The sequence below is a fragment of the Nesoenas mayeri genome (genome assembly GCF_963082525.1).
Source record: "Nesoenas mayeri genome assembly, chromosome: 2".
Lineage (NCBI taxonomy): Eukaryota > Metazoa > Chordata > Aves > Columbiformes > Columbidae > Nesoenas > Nesoenas mayeri.
The window spans coordinates 140,698,295-140,716,489 of NC_137543.1; the positions used below are offsets into that span (position 1 = coordinate 140,698,295).

Below are 18,195 nucleotides of genomic sequence, written 5' to 3' on the forward strand. Positions count from 1 at the left end.
CCATATTTTTATTTTGCTTTTGCTCGTATGCTGTACACTATTCCTTTGGTTAAATGCTGATGTAATTCTTTATTGCTTTATGTAACCTCTATTTACATCAGTTTCTGTGATGTGACACAATCTAATTGTTTCACTGCACTGCTACTTCAGCATTTCAAAGATGCTGGATTGCATGTACTTTGAAGCACAGCAGCTGTGATGCAAACATGCTTTTAGAAAGATGGGATTTCTCTATTTCTAAATAACAGAAACATTCATGCCAAGAAAATAGAGTGTTTAGGTCTTATATTATCTATCCATGTTAAAAGATGGAATTGTACATGAACAACAGCATTATACATTCCATTCTTTGCTTTTTTTCAGACCCCAGCCAATTTTTATGTTGTGTAAGTCCTTGGTATTATTTTCAAGACAACATTTTCAAGACAAGATGAGTCCAGCGCAAAGCCACGAAGATGACTAAGGGAGTGGAACATCTCCCTTATGAGAAAAGGCTGAGGGAGCTGGGTCTCTTTAGCTAGGAGGAGACTGAGGTGTGACCTAATTAATGTTTATACATATGTAAAGAGTGAGTGTCACAAGGATGGAGCCAGGCTTGGTGACAACCAATGATAGGACAAGCGGCAGTGGTTACAAAGTGGAACACAGGAGGTTCCACTTAAATATGAGAAGAAACTTCTTCTCAGTGAGGGTGACAGAGCACTGGAACAGGCTGCCCAGAGAGGCTATGGAGTCTCCTTCTCTGGAGACATTCAAAGTCTGCCTGGACACATTCCTGTGTAACCTCATCTGGGTGTTCCTGCTCCGGTAGGGGGATTGGACTAGATGATCCTTCAAGGTCCCTTCCAATCCCTAACAGTCTGTGATTGTGTGATTCTGTGATTTTGTGCCACTATAATATCTGTGATATTCTTATTAACAGACTTAGAGTCGTGAAATGTGATTTTCATGTAGCCTATCTGGTTGATTCACTCAGTTCCCCAGCTCCAAGTGGAATGGTTTAGACATAGGTGACTCTAAGTGGCTGACACTGACAGTCCCTTTCTGTGTTTTATCCTGATATTTCCCTTTATTTTTGGATTATTTCTTCAGGTCCTTCCTCATGTAACACCTTTCCCCCCCTTTCTTGTACACACCTTTCATTGTCTTCTAATTTCAGAGTGATACTTCCATGCATTTTTGTTCTTGAGTTTGTCTCTGTCCGTTACACCTATTCCCATAATTTGTTCCTAAACCTATTTCTTCTCCTCCTGTTTTTCCCTCATTTCAAATCATCAGTTATTTTGCAGCCAACAGCTTCAACCCCTGCACAAGATGGATTCATTCCTCAAGTATGGTCCATTTTCAGTACTGAGTCAGGGAGTTTTCCTTAGGAAAAAAACCCCATGCAACCTGCGATTAAAAATGTTGAAGAGCAGATACATAATGGTATCAGATTAGGTTGTCCAAACAGAATTGATTATGGCCCCTTATCACTTCCCTGTTCTTGATTTTGCAAATAATATGTATTTTCACTTAAACATACTGAAGTGTGGGATCCAGAAAGAAAATATAATCCCAAGCTCTGAGAGCAACAGAAACCTGGGTCTTAAAATACAAAGTGTTTGGAAACCTTAATTTTAAGCATAACAGCCAGTGTTGTGACTAATAACCCAGTAGAAACCGTGGGGTAATCTAGTTTGTAATCAAAACTAATTCAGGAACAAAAGGGAAGAGTAACAGGAGTTATTTCATAAGAACAAATTCTGAAAGAATGAGAAGAACTTTTTAAAGTTAATTATGTGGAAGGCAGTGTGAGAAAATGAAATTATCGAAAACTTGCTCTTCGGGAACAGTTACAGTCAGAGTGGAAGTAATTTTTAGGAGTATAAAGAAGAACACACACTGCAAAATCAATATATAATGAGAAGCTAAGAAAGTGTGAAGCTATAACAGAAATTAGAGAATGTAATAAATGGCATAGGCATTAGCAACAATAAGAAAATCACTGGTTTCAGAATGCTCAAGGGAACAGTGTGTCTTTAAGGTAAAAGATACTGAAATTATAGGATAAACAAATTCCTTGTTTTTAGCTTTGGTTTTCACATAAAATAAAACAAGACTTATGCCAGAAATGTAAATAATATATTGTATATTGTTTCCAAGGGAAAACTACTTAAAAGGAAATAACAGGAATAACTGAATCAGTATGTGTATTATAGAATGATGAACAAAATAAATAAAATTCACCAAATATACAAGAGAAAATAAATATGGTGATGAAATAGAAGTGTCTGACAAATGGTATACTGGCACAGATGATTATTCTAAGTAATTGTGTAATGGTGATAGTTGAAACAGAAACTGGTAATAAGCCTGAAGCTTAAAATAAATGAGCATTTCACTGAAATTGAAGAATAATTTGTGGAAAACACTGAGAAACTGTTGGCCATATTGAGTCATACTTTCAGTATTTTGATTTATGTGTCAGAAGCATCTAATCTCATTAGAGATACTTATGGTTAATGTTTGAAGGAAGAAAAAATATCTAATAAGTAAAAACCTTTGTCTCTAAACCCCCTCTCTTGTAAAACCTCTGAGCATCCTTAATTTTATACATTTTGATATTTTCATTTATTTTTGTGGAACTGCTTATAGGCATATATCCCCGAAAGTTTACAATTGTTTTCAGGACTAAGCCTAATTTTACACCCTATAAATTGCTCACATGTAGTATAGCCATTTGCGTGCATAACAGTTGCTTTTGAGCATAGTAACCTATTGGTACCTAAAAATAGGAGGACAATACCTACCACACATACCAAATTCCTTTGTCACTTCAAGTCCATTTATAAATCAGCTGTTTGAGGGAATCTAACATCATTTTACTGTCTTTCTTGCTTGACTCCTTTTATCTTTAATACAGTTCTGGTTCTGGCTTTCTTACTAGGGATGTGAGGAATATGAAAATTTTATTAGAAGTATGCATGTATTTCTTAACAAACATCAAACCAAGGTGATTTTTGTGAGGTTACGGGACCAGAATGCTGATGGCTCCAAACAGCACCACTCACTGAGAGCGAGAAATGCCAAGTTCCTCTGCTATTCAGGCAATTTTCTGAGAAGGATACAGAGAGCACAGATCTCATGTGCACAGCCTGGCCCTAAAAAAAGCAGGCAGATCTTAATGGCCTGATACAGAAAAACAGAAGCAGGGTCTGCAGGGAAGGACATAAGCCTTGTCTCTGTGGGAGTACAAGAGTGGGACGATGGGGCCACTGTCCTACTGTATAGAGGGCAAAAAGCAGAGACTACACAAGCACACATAGTCATGGACCTTCATCCTGGTGTAGCACTTTCTGTTTTATTAGTGTGTTCTTACAGCTAGATATATGGTACTTTGTCCAGAAGAAGGTTTCTTGGTGTTGCTGTGTTTATCCAATTGTCCAGATATCACGATGAAATCTCTCAGATATTGCCAAACGCGGTTCCTTTTCTCCAAATGAAAATTGTTTGGGTAATAAGAGAGGTGTACCTGAGATCCAAAATATGTGATTTTTCCTCCAATAGGCATGCAGATGCTGGAAAAAACACCCTAAACATGAATGAACAAAATCTCAGTATTACACTCATTCCTGGAGCTTTCTCTGTGTTCACTTATCTGTGCATTTTCTAGGTGGTAAGAGGCAAAGTTGGCTAAAATGTAAACATAATTGCTAGCTTTGATGTTTAAAAGGAGCTAAATCTCTGCCTGAATTGTAGTTTAAATCCACATGCACCACGGAGTCTTAACGGCAAGTGCCCACAGCTGTACACAGTAAATCAGACTTTCATGCAAAAAATATACCCAAGTGATAGTATGCATAAATTTAAATACTAAGATACAGGGACATCCATGTGAACTAATGTAGACTGAAAGTTCTGTTCACCTACTTAGACAGTACTGCCTGCTTCTACAACACTAAATTTAGATTTTTTTTTTTTATATGAGACAATGTGATGTATTTAACTGCATGGCTAAATTTTGATAACAAAACTAAGACTTGTTTTGTCATCTGTAACCCCAAGATGGCAATACAGCCCTGTTTTTCTTTGCTGCTTAGTTCTTTTGTTATTATTATTATCATCACCACAACTATTATATTGCAGTACATGGAACAGATTTGTGATTTTCTCCTTTGCTGACATATAAAAGCCTTGTTGATTGCTAAGGATTATTTATACAAAAATTGAAAGCTCCAGCTATTTCGACATTAAGTGAATGGATGAATGCTGTCTGTGATCTAGAGGTATTAAAACCTTCCATTTAATAATGTTAACCAAACAGACATCCCTGCTCAAGTTATACTTCCTGTTATAGATGCATGTAACTTACAATCTTGTTAAATAATCTATACATCCATATTATTTTCAGCGTAGCAAGTAACATATATTCACATGTATATATTTTCAGGCAGCAGCCTATATTGATTATCTATATACTAATCACTTTTGAGTGCATTTACACCAAGACCCTTATATTTTTCAGCATTCAGATAATTTCAACAGATCCAAAGTAATCAGTTTTGATGCAGTTAACTTTTGCTGCAGAGAACATAGCAATCAAGTGAGAGCAAGCATTGTTCATCTTGTTGCTTGATGAGAGATACTGCAGATTTATCAAATATGCTACTGCCCATGACTTCATGAAGCCATGTATTTCATAGCAAAGGAAAAACACAAAGGAAATAAAGCCATTGATTTCAAGTGGGCTAGCTGATACATGCTGTGTCAATGAGACATGTATGCAGAGGTCTGTATGAGGATGAAAGATGAGGTGCTCCCAGGGAAGTCACCCACACTCTCGCCTCAGTCCTGTTAAGTGTCAGGCTGCACAACGGAGAGCTCAGGTAAAGCTGTGTGGGAGCGCAGCCTTCTGCTCAAATTTCTGAGTTCATTTTATCCAGCCTTGCACTGAGAGAAATTAATTTCCAATAACAGGTAATATCAATAAAAAATTATCATAGAGTAGTGCGCTTGGAAAGATGTTGGCAACATTAATTAAGACCAGTGTTGTCAAGATAACCAAAGAAATAAGACCTGCTTAATACTCAGACAATATTACTCAAAAAATATATATATATAAATCATATTAGACCCTTCCAGGGTAATTACAGTGTTAGAAGACAAGATGTGGGCAGGGGAGATCTTTGACTTTCTGTCAAAGTTTTCTTTGTATCCGTATGTGTGTATATATGTACTTATACATATAAACATATAAACATATAAATGTGTTGTATTTATATATATATAACTATGAATGTATACAGCATGCAGCAAAAAGACCAGTTCTGGAAACAAGGCCAGATTGTGCTAACATTTTGCTGTCCTCTGAGGACAGGGAAGGGTATGGCTGCTATGCCAACTGCTGTGTCCAAGACTCTATACTTACTGCTTTAACAACTAGTTGAAATCATAGATAAGAAAAAGGATCACAAAATTAATTTTATAAAATCATAATATTTGGAGATTATAGTCATAAGTCTTTGATTAAAATCTGTTTCCTCTGGAAGAGAAACAAAAGGATTATGACAAAGTGCTCTGCAATATTCTTTTTTCTGCTTTTATATCTTCTCTAAACAGCATTGCCACTTTAATAAAAATTTTGAAGTAGTAGCAGATAAATACGAAATCACATGGGAGGACTACACTCTTTGTTATGAGATGTAGAGAGTCCCTCATTTTAATTTAGTCTCCATTAGAAGAATGATGCTCAGAACATATCCATGTGGATGACTAAAGGTACACTCAAATTTCTGCTGGAAAACAGAAAATACACCTTAGGAGAAAGAAGCCTTTTTGGTGGCTACTATCCCTCCCAGAACAAACATTTTGAAGCTAAGCTAACTAAAACTGCAGGAAACCATAAATTAACTTGTTTTCTTTGAAGATTACTCTGATAAAAGGAAGAAGAATAAAGGCTCTTCTATGACCAACTATAAAATTCAGAGGAAAGAACACATCCACACTGTTCCTAGAGGCAAGCTAATGCTGTTCCCAGACTTGGCTGAGCAGTCAAGAAGTGAGAGAGGAGAAGAGCCTGAATTACCTGTCACATCAGGAGGATAGCTAGCTAATCCTCTGCTAGCTGAGCTGCTGAACTACATCTGAAAGGGCAGGATGGGATGAGCTTGTGCTGCCAGTTGATATTCTGCATGTGCTGTGTGTTTCCATGCAGACTCTTCATTCCCAATACTATGTCTGGCAGCTTTTAAAGCACTAAAAATTAAAAAGAGTTTTATTGCTTAAACATTCCCTTTAATAACGGAAAGCTGCCAAAACCTCCCCTGCCCAATTGTAGATGATGTATTGTCAGGCTGTTTTGTTGCGCATAAGCTGCTCTTTGCAGGGGGAGTGTGTGAAGAGAGATGGGCACAAATGGGTCCGTCTGAGTTCAGATGCATTTCTGATGAGTAAAAAAAAACAGCTGAAGGGTGACAAAAAGTCATTGTGCAGCAAATACGGATTTATAGGGATTAGAGTCACATGTTTAGGATCTGGAAAAGCATTTGTTTTGTATTCTTATAACCATTTTCATGGATTAATAAATGCAATGGTGATGTGAGGATCTTCTTTTTATTGAATACATAGATACATTAGATGAATCTAGCTCTAGTTTGGAGTGATGGGCCAAAAGAGTCCCATTAATACCCATGGATAGCTGACACTGGGCTGCTTGAATTCAGCAGGATGGTCCAGCATGACGAGTGGACAGGTGCTAGCAAGTTTGTTAATGCAGTGCTGTGATAGATGTATACAGAAAATTCCAAACTGATTTACATGCTCCGTAGTGTTGCAAAAGACAATAAGATTATTTGCAGTTAGAGTGAGGAGTTTTGCCTTTGGCTCTGTTTGATTTACTCAACATGTATTGTTTCTAGTCTCTGTCAGAAATACCTGAGGCTTCTAAATGATTCATATATTTGCAAAGTAGCTCCTGACCCCTGTGCACCCGCAAGTGTGATCACCCAGAGGGTACTAATACCCTGGCAACTTGAATACACACAATACATGAGAACTTGAACTGTATAATGCATGTAAGTGCTAGTAGAAAAACATCTCTGGAATCCTATTACTGGTTCTGACTTCTTACATATTAGATTAGCAGATGTGATGCGTTACATCAGAGATTCAGAAATGCTCATTCCTGAACTTTGCGAACAATTTTATTTGAATTCTGAAGGGTTTATGTGATTTAATTGCATTTTTCCTGTATAATGCCAACTGAAATGTGGATTTTGCTAAAAACAGAGAAAAACTAAGATGCAGGAAGCAGACATAGAAGGATGAGCATGTAAGTGTAGAGTATACCTACCACATACAGATTTAATAAAGTTGATACAAAACTAATGACAAATAATTAGCATCTATTATATTTTCCCAAAAATCCAATATCATGTCATTCAAAAGCAGCCGTTATTCTATATTACATTCTGCATGCAAGGCAAAAGGTATTCCACTCTGAGAAATATTCTGAGACATAGATTTTAACTTCAGAACCTTCTGCTTTTTAAAAAAAAATAAACTCTTTTTCTGCCCTTGAACAACATGGTTGTATGCCTTCCGCATCCAAAAGAGGGACTTGGATATTTGAGGAAGTGATCATCCCCCGTCTCTAGTTTATAAGTAATTCCACATTTAAATATATCAAATGCAGAATGATTATTGGTGTTGAACACCTGTCTAAAACAATTGACAGTGATCTTTCAGTCAAAGAGACTTAAAAGAAATTGTGGTGAAGATTAAAACAATGAATATTTTTCATTTTATTTTAATGAAAAGTAGCATGTTGAGGTCAAAACCATCAAATGTTACATTGTCTTCCACTTGGGAAAATTTAGAAACCTCCCACAACCAAGCAGGAAGGAAGATGGACTACTGTGACATGCACAGACATTTGTCAGGTTTACCTGCTTGTGAGCATGGTCGTAAGAATTGATGTGGTTGTCGAATTCCTGGTGTTTGTGGTACTGCTTGTCACATAGTTCACAGTAGAAGTTAGCCTTCACATCCTCTAGAGCCTTGGCTGCAGCTTTCTCCTTCTCAGCATAGTCCTGCAAAGGCAGAAGTAGAGGGAGACAATTTGCCACAGATCCTGGTGAGGTCATGCTTCAGCACTATGTTTGTCATCCACCTTAGAAACACTAGACTGACAAGCACTGCTAGACCACAGGGTTCCATCCCAGTATCAAAGTACATGGTAAGGAGGCTTTGGTCTTAAGTTTGGGTTAATAAAACAGCTGAATAATTATTTTTACTATTTGTTGTAGGAACTGTAGTAAGGAAAGTAGAGAGGAATGGGGTGCAGAGAAATACTGTCAAGACACTGCCCAGCTCCTGGGCAGGAGAGCTGAGCAGTGAAGAAGACGTAAGGCGCAAGGTGGATGTACGCGGAGTTAATCTGTTCACTCTCACATCATTGTCCCAGGCAGCACCAAGGCATGTCTGCTCTTTCAGGTACTGTTGCTCAGAAGAAAGAAAATAGTTTTGGTCTGATACTAAGGCAGATTTGTGTTCTGCTTTCTACCTTGTGAAATATTCAGCAGAGCCAGCAAGCAACAGGCTATGGCCAGCTAAGATTTCCCTGGAGGAGAGGGACCTCAGTGAGAGCCTTTTCCTTGTCACCCTGTCCCTTCCCCATAGCTGGGTGAGGGGACATGCCATCTATCCCACCCAAACTGGATGTATCTGTCACCCATCCAACACAGACCACAGCCACCGACAAGAGCATGAGCTCACATCCAGGCTCAGGCAAACACAGCAGAAAACAGGAAAACACAATTAGGTCCTATAATGTGACGCATTGAGCTTCAGACAGCTCTGTGCTGTAAGTCCTTCTGCTCTACCGTGGTCCTTACACCATCAGGTTGGTGAGAGTAGGTCTCTCTCACATAGTAGTTTAGAGGCTGTCATTGCTAGTGAAATTAACTTTGCCTAAACTAGACTGCCTAGAAGTTAGACGTATGCTCTAAGGCAATATTCCAAACTTTCTCTGCAAGAAATAGAAAAATGATAGCCACGGCCAAATGGTGATTAATCCTATCTATTTCGAAAACCTATTTCAGGATGAGATGAAACTCTCCAGAGATGCCTTCTCTTTCCTTTGACCACTGCAAGATTCTAAATTACTAACTTGGCCTACATCCTTAATTCTTAGATTGCTGAACTCAGGGATAATGAATTCTATATTGTATTTCTTTATATTCGATTCTAAATCTCTCCATGAAACTTGCATGAGCTGACCTGCTTGAAGACAGGAGGTCAAAGAGAAATTTTGTGCCTGGAATTTTGATTTTATATCTTACAGATGATGCCAATGACATGTCAGTCCCTCTCACAGGGCAAACATCCAAATAAATCTCTTTCCTGCATGTATATGGCTCAGATGGATTAGTGTACTGTGGTATACTCAGAGCGGTCAATTGTCAAAACAGGTAGCCTGAGCTAACATTTCTTCATTTAAGAGACTTTTCAATAATAGTTGTTAATACTTGACTGTATCAGGGGAAATATTCTCACAATCAAATAGTTAAATAGCTTTCATTAGTTATTTAAATCTACAAAGCCCATTAAAAAGTGCTACTTCTCAGCTTATGTTTCAGACCCATTGTTTTGCTAGCATTAATTATTCACCAGATCTTTGGTATAATTAAAATGCATAAATTAGAATGTGGATGCAATAGCATTAATTATGCAGAGACGTGTTCCCTGGAAGTCAAGTGTTGAGGGCAACATATTTTTATTCTAAACTGGTAAAAATGTAAGTTTTGCACTCATTGGCAGCCAACCAAAGCACAGTGCATTTTTTGATTGGATTTTTTTGGTTGTTTTGTTTTTTTTTTCTGGGTCTGAACTTTCAGTTAAATGTCTACAGCCTGCTCCATATTTGTTTCTGCTGAAGGAGAAGCCTAATTGTTTGGGGTGAACACACCACATTACTCTCTGTGAAGCACAACTGAAACTGCTGTTCACAAGCGTTCCAAACTGCCAACTTTATCTTTCTCAGCAGAAATTAATATAGTTCCCTAGCATAAAGATGTTTTAAAATAGCAACAAGGCAGCTCCCAGGTGCATCCTAAGATAATCACAACTACCTTCATTGCCTTATTGCTTAATTATGCTTGTCTACCATGGCAAAAGATATAATTTCCTGCTTGCTTATCGATCAGATGCAGGGAAATTGAATGCTACATCACATACTTTAGAAAGGTCATGGATTTTTCTTTCTCTACAAAGGCATAAGAAGTTCTAGCACTACAGTAAATTGTGCATAGTCAAATTAATTTTCATATCCAGACTGCTAATATAATCTCCCTAGGAATATGGAGACCAGCGGTCAATTCTGGCATGTTAAATGTGATCATGTGAAAGAAAATTTGTAGAATTACATTTGTAGGAAAGATATGTGATCATTAATTCTTGACTACATCAATACATACACAGAAAAGCAAGAAAGATACACCAATGTATTCTGAACTGGGTACCAGCACTGGTAATGAATATGTGTGTCACAGTCTCATAAACTTCACTCTGGATCATATGCTACTCACTAATGACATATAGCCTGGGTAAATATGTATACTTGCAAGTTCTGTCTTTGAGCTATGGACAATAGTAAGTGCAAGCAAGTGTCAGGGATGATGCAGTCATTGTAAGTAAGAACTCCTAGAAACCATGGGTTAACCACCTTCTACGTTGCTGGATGCAGATAAGTATACTGTAAAAGGATAAAGGAATGCAGAATACACCTGAATGCCTTTTTTTCCTACACACCTGCAAAATGGTTCCATATTATAGATTTTAATTACATTCACATCAATTTGGCCCATAGAGGCACATAACTTTAATAAATGTTTATATGTTGGATTAATTTTAAAAGAATACTTCTATTGCGTGTTAGGCTGGAAGTGCTTTCACTTAGCAGCTGCTTTTGCAGTATGCTTCTTATTGTGAAAATGCAATTAATGATATCTGACATTTCATTTTCTAATATAGGGAAAATCAATGAAAAATCCCATGTAACTGAGTTTTCTAGAATGTTGCCACCGACACCTACTCAATTAGAAATCATTTATTAAATCCAGAGTCTGTAAGACATATTTAATAGACTGCATGGACATTAAAGTGTGCTGATCTAGACAAAATAATACCACATTGCCTTCCTCAGTAACTGATAGTAAATATATCTGCTATGTTCAAATGGACTAAGGTGAAAAGTAGGTCACTTGATACAGTAAAACTTTCAGAGGCTGTTTTCTATAAACCCATGTGTTTCTACAAATACAGTGCAGTAAATACGTAGTGATTGTAAATAGAACATGAGAAAACTATAACATCATAACCCCACTTTTGGTCATCTATTTCTAAATTGGAATGCAAAATCAGTGACTGAACAGCTAACTCAAATTAATGCAGAGCTCAGTAAGTGTCAGACTGCTTCCTCTTTTGGGACATAAGCAATCAGAGTTGTTAGAGTTTGATAACTTAAATATAATTCTGTGAACCAGATTAGATATGAGTGTAAGTATTAAATACTGATGCAACTATTGAGGTGCCTTGGGGACTTTCAGACTAGAGGTTAAAGGAGAAATAGTACAAATATAAGCACATAAATAAGGTACAGAATTATATTCTACATCTAAGAATTTTGAACATGTTTTCATTAGTGACTCAGATGACAAAGTGAACCATAATTATGTATGAAATCTATGAATAATACTAATTAACAGCACAGGGCAGACAAATGTTTTAGGGACCAGGATCAGGGTTCAAAGTTACTGTAATTATCTTGAGATATTGTCTAAAATCAGCAAGATAAAATTCAATAAGATGTGTATCAAATGCTGCACTTTGGAGGGGGAAATTACATTCACCAATACTAGGTTGTGAATAGCTGAGTAAACGCTAATACAAGGGAAAAGGTCCAGGAGGTTAGAGTAGAAAAGAAATTAAATGAAAGTCAAGGCAAATCACATTCTGACATGTTAATAGCAGTTTTATATGTAAGATGCTGAGGGTAATGATTCCACTTGATTCAGTATTGGTGAAATGTCAGCTGTAAAATACTATTTGGTGCATCTACACCATCAAATAACTTGGCTCCTGGAACCTGGCTCTCCATCATCCCCACTCCATGTGTAATAGTTCATTCTCAGGTTTTCATTTCAGAGTGAAGTTGCTAGTTCCCTTTGAAATAAAAATTAGTGCAGTTCTAGAATAACTTTCAGTTCAGGGATCACAATCTACAGGCAACAAGGATGAAACTTCACCAGGCTTTCTATGCTCTGTATAGTTTTCCAACAACCATCAAACTGCATTCCCCCCAGCATCCCCATCTCATGGCATTCCCCGAGGCAAACAACACTTGCATGCCATAAAAACACATGCAGCGTCATGCCACGAAAGATCTACCCACGCAGCCTTTTAACGTAGCTCTCAGACTTTTTCAAACAGACAGAAATAAAACCAAATACAATTATACCTAAGGGTATATATACTCCCCAGACCTGAGGAGACTTAAGACAAGTATGAACATAACTTTTTTGCCCTGAGGTGCAGGATGGATGTTTTTTTCTAAATCACTGGTCCTGAGAGACTGGTCCTGCTTGTTGGGGCAGATCAAAGTGTAGATATAGTCTTTGGGACAGTTTTGGTACCCACAAATTGAAAATGATATGGACATACTTGAGAGATCCTCAAGCAGGACAGTAAGGATAAGAAGCTTAAGAGCAAGTTACACGTGAATTAGGCAAGCTAGATTTCAACCTGTAATTCCTATTTTCATTGGATCATCATGTGAGCACCTGGACATAACATTTTTAAGGGAAATCTGTGGAACTGCTTGGGCTGGCACAGAACATCTCTGGGTGGTCAGGACCTGCACATGAATGGATAGAGACAGCAACTGTAGAACTTTCATTTTGAGTGCTCATTCACTACTTCTTCCTCATTCACCAGTTTGTGGAATAGCTGCACATAATTTTTATGCCCTCATATCTTTTCTTCTGCAGCTACAACAAAATAGATTTTTAAAGAACTCTAAAACTCTGTGGACAGGTGATAGGATGCAGGAAGCAATCAAAGTACTTGTGTGAAGTGTGAAACTTGAGAAGAACACAAATGTCCTGAACATCAGGGTGGGTGAATTAACAAATTTTTCCCTTAATGTTGCCTTTTTGTTTATTTATTTTAATTATTTTATTTTATTTTATTTTTCCCCTGGAGAAGATTCTGCTGTCTTAACTAAAAAAAATTGCTAGGGAAGTTTGAATAAGAATAAGAAGCAAGTAATTTTGTTCAGCTGCAATACCAGCAATATGGCACTTTTTCATTTACCTCACACATTTTCTACCATTCTCAACCTTGAAAATGTTATGCATAGCTTGTTTCTGCAAGTGTCAGATCTACAGAGAGGAATTATAGAGTTATCTATTGCAAGGGATTTTTTTTTCTTCAAAAGCAGCAAATACTGTCATTCTCATCTGACTTACAGAGGCCAGCTCCTAACTTCTGCAAATAAATACATCTTCATATTTTTCACACTCAGCCAATTACTGCAGCATTTTCAATTATATGCACTTCCATTTGCTTCTAGAATGCTGAGATTGAGAAGTGCTATGCTTTTAGCATGTCCTACCGGCCTTTCAGTGTACAAACCTGCTGGAACTAATAGGACAGACAGAGAGCTTTAAGGAGTCATAAACCTGTTCCTAACTTATTTACCATCAAAATCATCAGTGCTGATTTGAATCAGCCTTATAGAGCATATGAATTCAGAGAAAGACACCAGCAGGGCTATTCAGATCTTCAGCAAATATTTCATGTTCTAAGATGCATTGCTGCTTCTGGTAACTTTATAAGGGACTTGCACTTTGAGATTTTCAAAACACTTTTTCAACTTTATAAATGGAGCATACAACCACTAAAAACCTTGTCTGTGAATACAGAGGGTATTTTTCAATAATGTCAATGTGATTCAATATTTTTCCCCTAATTTTCAGAAATCAGTGGAATTTAAACAGCTGCATCTATTAGAATTTCTGAAAATGCGATCAAGAGTTGACCTGCAAAGGCAATTAGGTACCTAACTGAAAGTTATATACAAGTTTGTATGTGTTCAGTTTAATTTTGAAAGAAATATATAATAAAGTGAATATGAGAGTTTAGATAATTTTTCATTTCTAAGGGATATATTTAAAGAGCTTAAAGGAAGTAATTAGCAAAACGTTAACTTCTTTAGGTGAACAAAACTGCCTGGAATAACATACAGTGCAGATAACAGAATTTTAAGATAAATAACCAACTCGAAGAAGATATTAGAACTAGAATGGAAATAACATAAATAGGAAAGAAAGCTAAATCACCAGTTTCAGAAAATGGAAGGATAAAGTGGAGATCAGTGACAAGTGGTGTCCCTTGGGGGTCTATATTGGGACCAGTACTGTTTAGTATCTTCATCAGTGACATAGACTGGGGTTGAGTGCAACCTTAGCAAGTCTGCAGATGACACCAAGCTGAGTGGTGCAGTTTACATGCCTGAGGGACAGGATGCCATCTGGAGGGACCTGGACAAGCTTGAGAACTGGGCCCATGTGAACCTCATGAGGTTAAACAAGGCCAAGTCCAAGGTCCTGCAGCTGTGTTGGGGCAGCTCCCACTTAAAACAGAAAATGATGAAGGGCCTGCTCCCATGTATTAACCAGCTAGTGTGATGCAGATGTAAAAAAAAATTAAAATATTTGAATATAGCAAATTCGGAATTTCCAAAAGAGGCAGGGAAATACACTCAAGTCTAAATGGTACATAAATGGTACAAAAATGGTACATAAAGCCTTCACTATATTTAGGCTGGAATCTAGGAGGTTTCTCATCATTAGTTGAACATACTTAAGGACAGACTTCACATCGAGGGTGTGATTTTAAGCTGGAGTATGATACATTTACGGAGGGGAATATATGACGTGGTTTGGTTAACTATGCTAATAGAAAACTAAATTTGTTTTGAAGATTTGGGAAAACCTACAGTTGTACTAAATCTGCTTAATGATATGTGATGCTGCCAGAATTTTGTAATAGTGTTATGACCAGCATTTCACTTCTTATTTTGAAAGTACTTTCTAGCTAAGAAGTAATTACATAACAATTTCCAAATATTAACTCTGCCATTAGAAATAAATAAATAAATAAACAAATGGTCATTATATAACTAAAGGAACAGCCTGTAGTAATCAGATCAGATCTGTCAGAACTGCGATATGGTTTTAGAGGATGAAATTATTTCTGGGATAACGGTGGAAATTAAGTTTGTTTTATTACTGTTGGGGTTACATTCTAGGCATTTAAAAGCAAATTCTAAGAGACTATCAAAAGATGGAAAATAATGGAGGATCTCAGAATTTTTTGCAGCTACTCTGCAGATATCGTGACTGGTGTGACTGCAGTAAATCTAGACTGCCTACTAAGGCTTCTGTGAAATTATATATCAATAAGACTATCTTGAAATGCAGATAGAAATGTTTTTCTAAGTTGGACAGAAGAACTGCCTCCTGTTGCTCAGAAGGAAAAAAATATATCACTCTTCCTTATAGTGCTGCTTCTCTGTACAAAAGTGAGTCCTTCAGTGAATCTGATTGTGACATTATTCTCTGCCTTCCATTTAAAGTAAATTCCTTCAATTTGTTCACTATTTCATATTACTTTCTCTCTCCTTCTCTCAAGTGATCATTTCTTTTACCTCTTTTTTGATGAGTTAGATATTATCAATTAATCTGAAGAGTTAGTCCTCCATTTATCTCTTACCATTTTTTTTCCAATTGCAGTTTGTAGAGTGCAATGCATGTTCCAGCACTGCATTTAATAGGTTGTGCAATGTTGTATTTCTTTGTTTGACACCTCTTTTCAGATGAAACCTACTTGACATTATTTAAGACCTTTGTGCGTTTTGACCCAAAACCTTCTTGCATAGAACACAACAGAATTTAACTTATATGCAGTGTCTTTCATATTTGAGTTAGCTAAAAGCACTTTAAAATAATGAAATTGATCATGCAGTAACTATGTAGCAAAATGCAGAATTTGTTATAAGGACAGAAATAGTTATCACACAACTAACCCATGGCTGTTAGAACATTTTTTTATTCAATGTCTTTTTTCATAAAATACAGGCTAATCATATCAGATAGCTTTTTATTGTCTTTAATATCAATAACATTAAACATTTACATCCTCTCTCTTTTAATATTGTTTGACTCTTTCTTTTCAGATATCATAATATTAAAGCCAGTTCATGCAGACTAATTCAATATCATAAATTATGCAATATGATGTCTAATATCAGTAGGTTTCTATTGCTCATTGCAACAGAGAATAATTTTTAACTTTATGATAAAATATTTACAAACTTTTAGTAATTCCAGATTGGTCAATTTATTTTCTTACGTGTATTGGTAATCCACTTCCGAAAAATGTAAGGGTAAGCGTTAATCATGCATTTGAATTATATCTGTACTGTCCACTTTCTATTAAAACTTCCACATAAAATAGTGCCTCATCATTGCATTGTGTAGTAGCTGATGACATATTTTTAACTGGAAACCAAGGTATTCCCTCACATTAGCTTTTCATGCATCCCTTTTGCATATTGCTTTCAACAGAAAAGCTCTGGCTTTTCTTAGTACTTGATGTTATCCAAGTGAAAAAGAAAGAGTTCTGAATTGCTCTATAAGGTCCAAATGGAAAAAAGAACACACAAATATATGCCTGTTCCTCTGCCCCTCCCCAAATGCATTCATATGAATGGCAAAATTCTATACATTGTTTTTTATTAACTCTGCAGTTTTATATGTGCTACAATTCCACTGATCCGAGCCAAAGCAAAAGAAAAAATCCTTTTATTCATCTACTGAATTAAAGTATAATATTTTCATTCTGATTGAAAAAAAAAACAAAAGAATGTCAGAGGGAGAGAGGGAGGAAGATAGAAAGGACAAGTAAAAGGAAAGTTGGAACAGAGGGAGGGAGGGAGGAAGGAAGGAGGGAAGGAGGGAAGGAGGGAAGGAGGGAAGGAGGGAAGGAGGGAAGGAAGGAAGGAAGGAAGGAAGGAAGGAAGGAAGGAAGACTTTTTCCAGCTCTTTTTTAGACAAATGCTTATGATTTGAAAATCACCCTGAAGCACACTTGACAATTAAAAGTCATTCAGTTTCTAAATAAAACTGGACAATAAACTTGCAGATTAATGGCACCGTTACAGCAATTTCTGAAGTAAAACTCCCTGCCATCCCATGCTCGAAAGCCATCATGCAGGAATAATTGCCCAGCAGTATTCCCTGCACCCAAATGGAAACAACTTCATTCCAAAATTACTATTGTATTATGATTTAAGAATATGTCCATAAGAAAAATGTATTAGCTACTGACATATCTAAAGAATTAACATGAATGCTTGTTTGTTGACTGTAGAAAACCACTATTGACCAAAGACATTAATTCAATCTCTGTCCAAAACCTCCAGACTTAAAAGTGAATTAACATTAACTAATCCAAAAACTCTGAGTGATGTCTACATTCTTGCATCACATCTTCAGTTCCAATGTTCCTCTAGGACAGACTTTTCAAGAGGAAGTGCTAGTTTGTTTGTTTGTTTGTTTGTTTGTTTGTTTGTTTTTCCTAGCACAAGGAGGTCTCCTCAGCAGGGAGGAGTGAAGGCATTAGTGAAATGAGTGGAAACACACAAGAAGTGATGGCTCAGCGGCAATGCTGGGCACTGTTGTAGGTACATGTGACTCAAGTGCCAAGTGGTTTCCTTCACGGTTTCCATGCTCAGTGTACAACTCCAGGGGGCATGCAGCAGGCAGTATAGTCAGTAGTGTTGTATATTATCAGCTGCAAGTCTACAATGTGTTTGATTACTTGTTCATAGAAAAGAAAGATATTTTAGTCAGAATATATTATTAATGCAAACTCCTGGCCCTCATGAGATTGCGGAGAAAGTCCATTGCTCATGTTCGGTTGGGACACCTTGATGCTACTTGCCAGCTCCTCTTGCTGTTCTCTCACCCTGGGTAAGGGTGTATTGCAAAAGACCATAATGGGCAATCTAAAAATGTTTGCCTAAAATGCTTCACCCAACCATCTGCAGAAAGTGGATAACAAAACACCAGAGATGCAGCCACCTCCATC

The 18,195-nt window shown here is 36.9% G+C and overlaps 1 protein-coding gene across 1 annotated transcript in view; it reads right to left on the bottom strand.

The window, feature by feature from the left end:
• Positions 1-18,195, bottom strand: part of ZNF804B (zinc finger protein 804B) — a gene marked incomplete at both ends in the record, with an annotated part of 232,700 nt that overhangs the window by 23,601 nt on the left and 190,904 nt on the right. Inside the window, 1 exon segment of the mRNA XM_080339612.1 lies at positions 7,929-8,072. Within this exon segment, the coding sequence (XP_080195738.1) occupies positions 7,929-8,072 (144 nt within the window).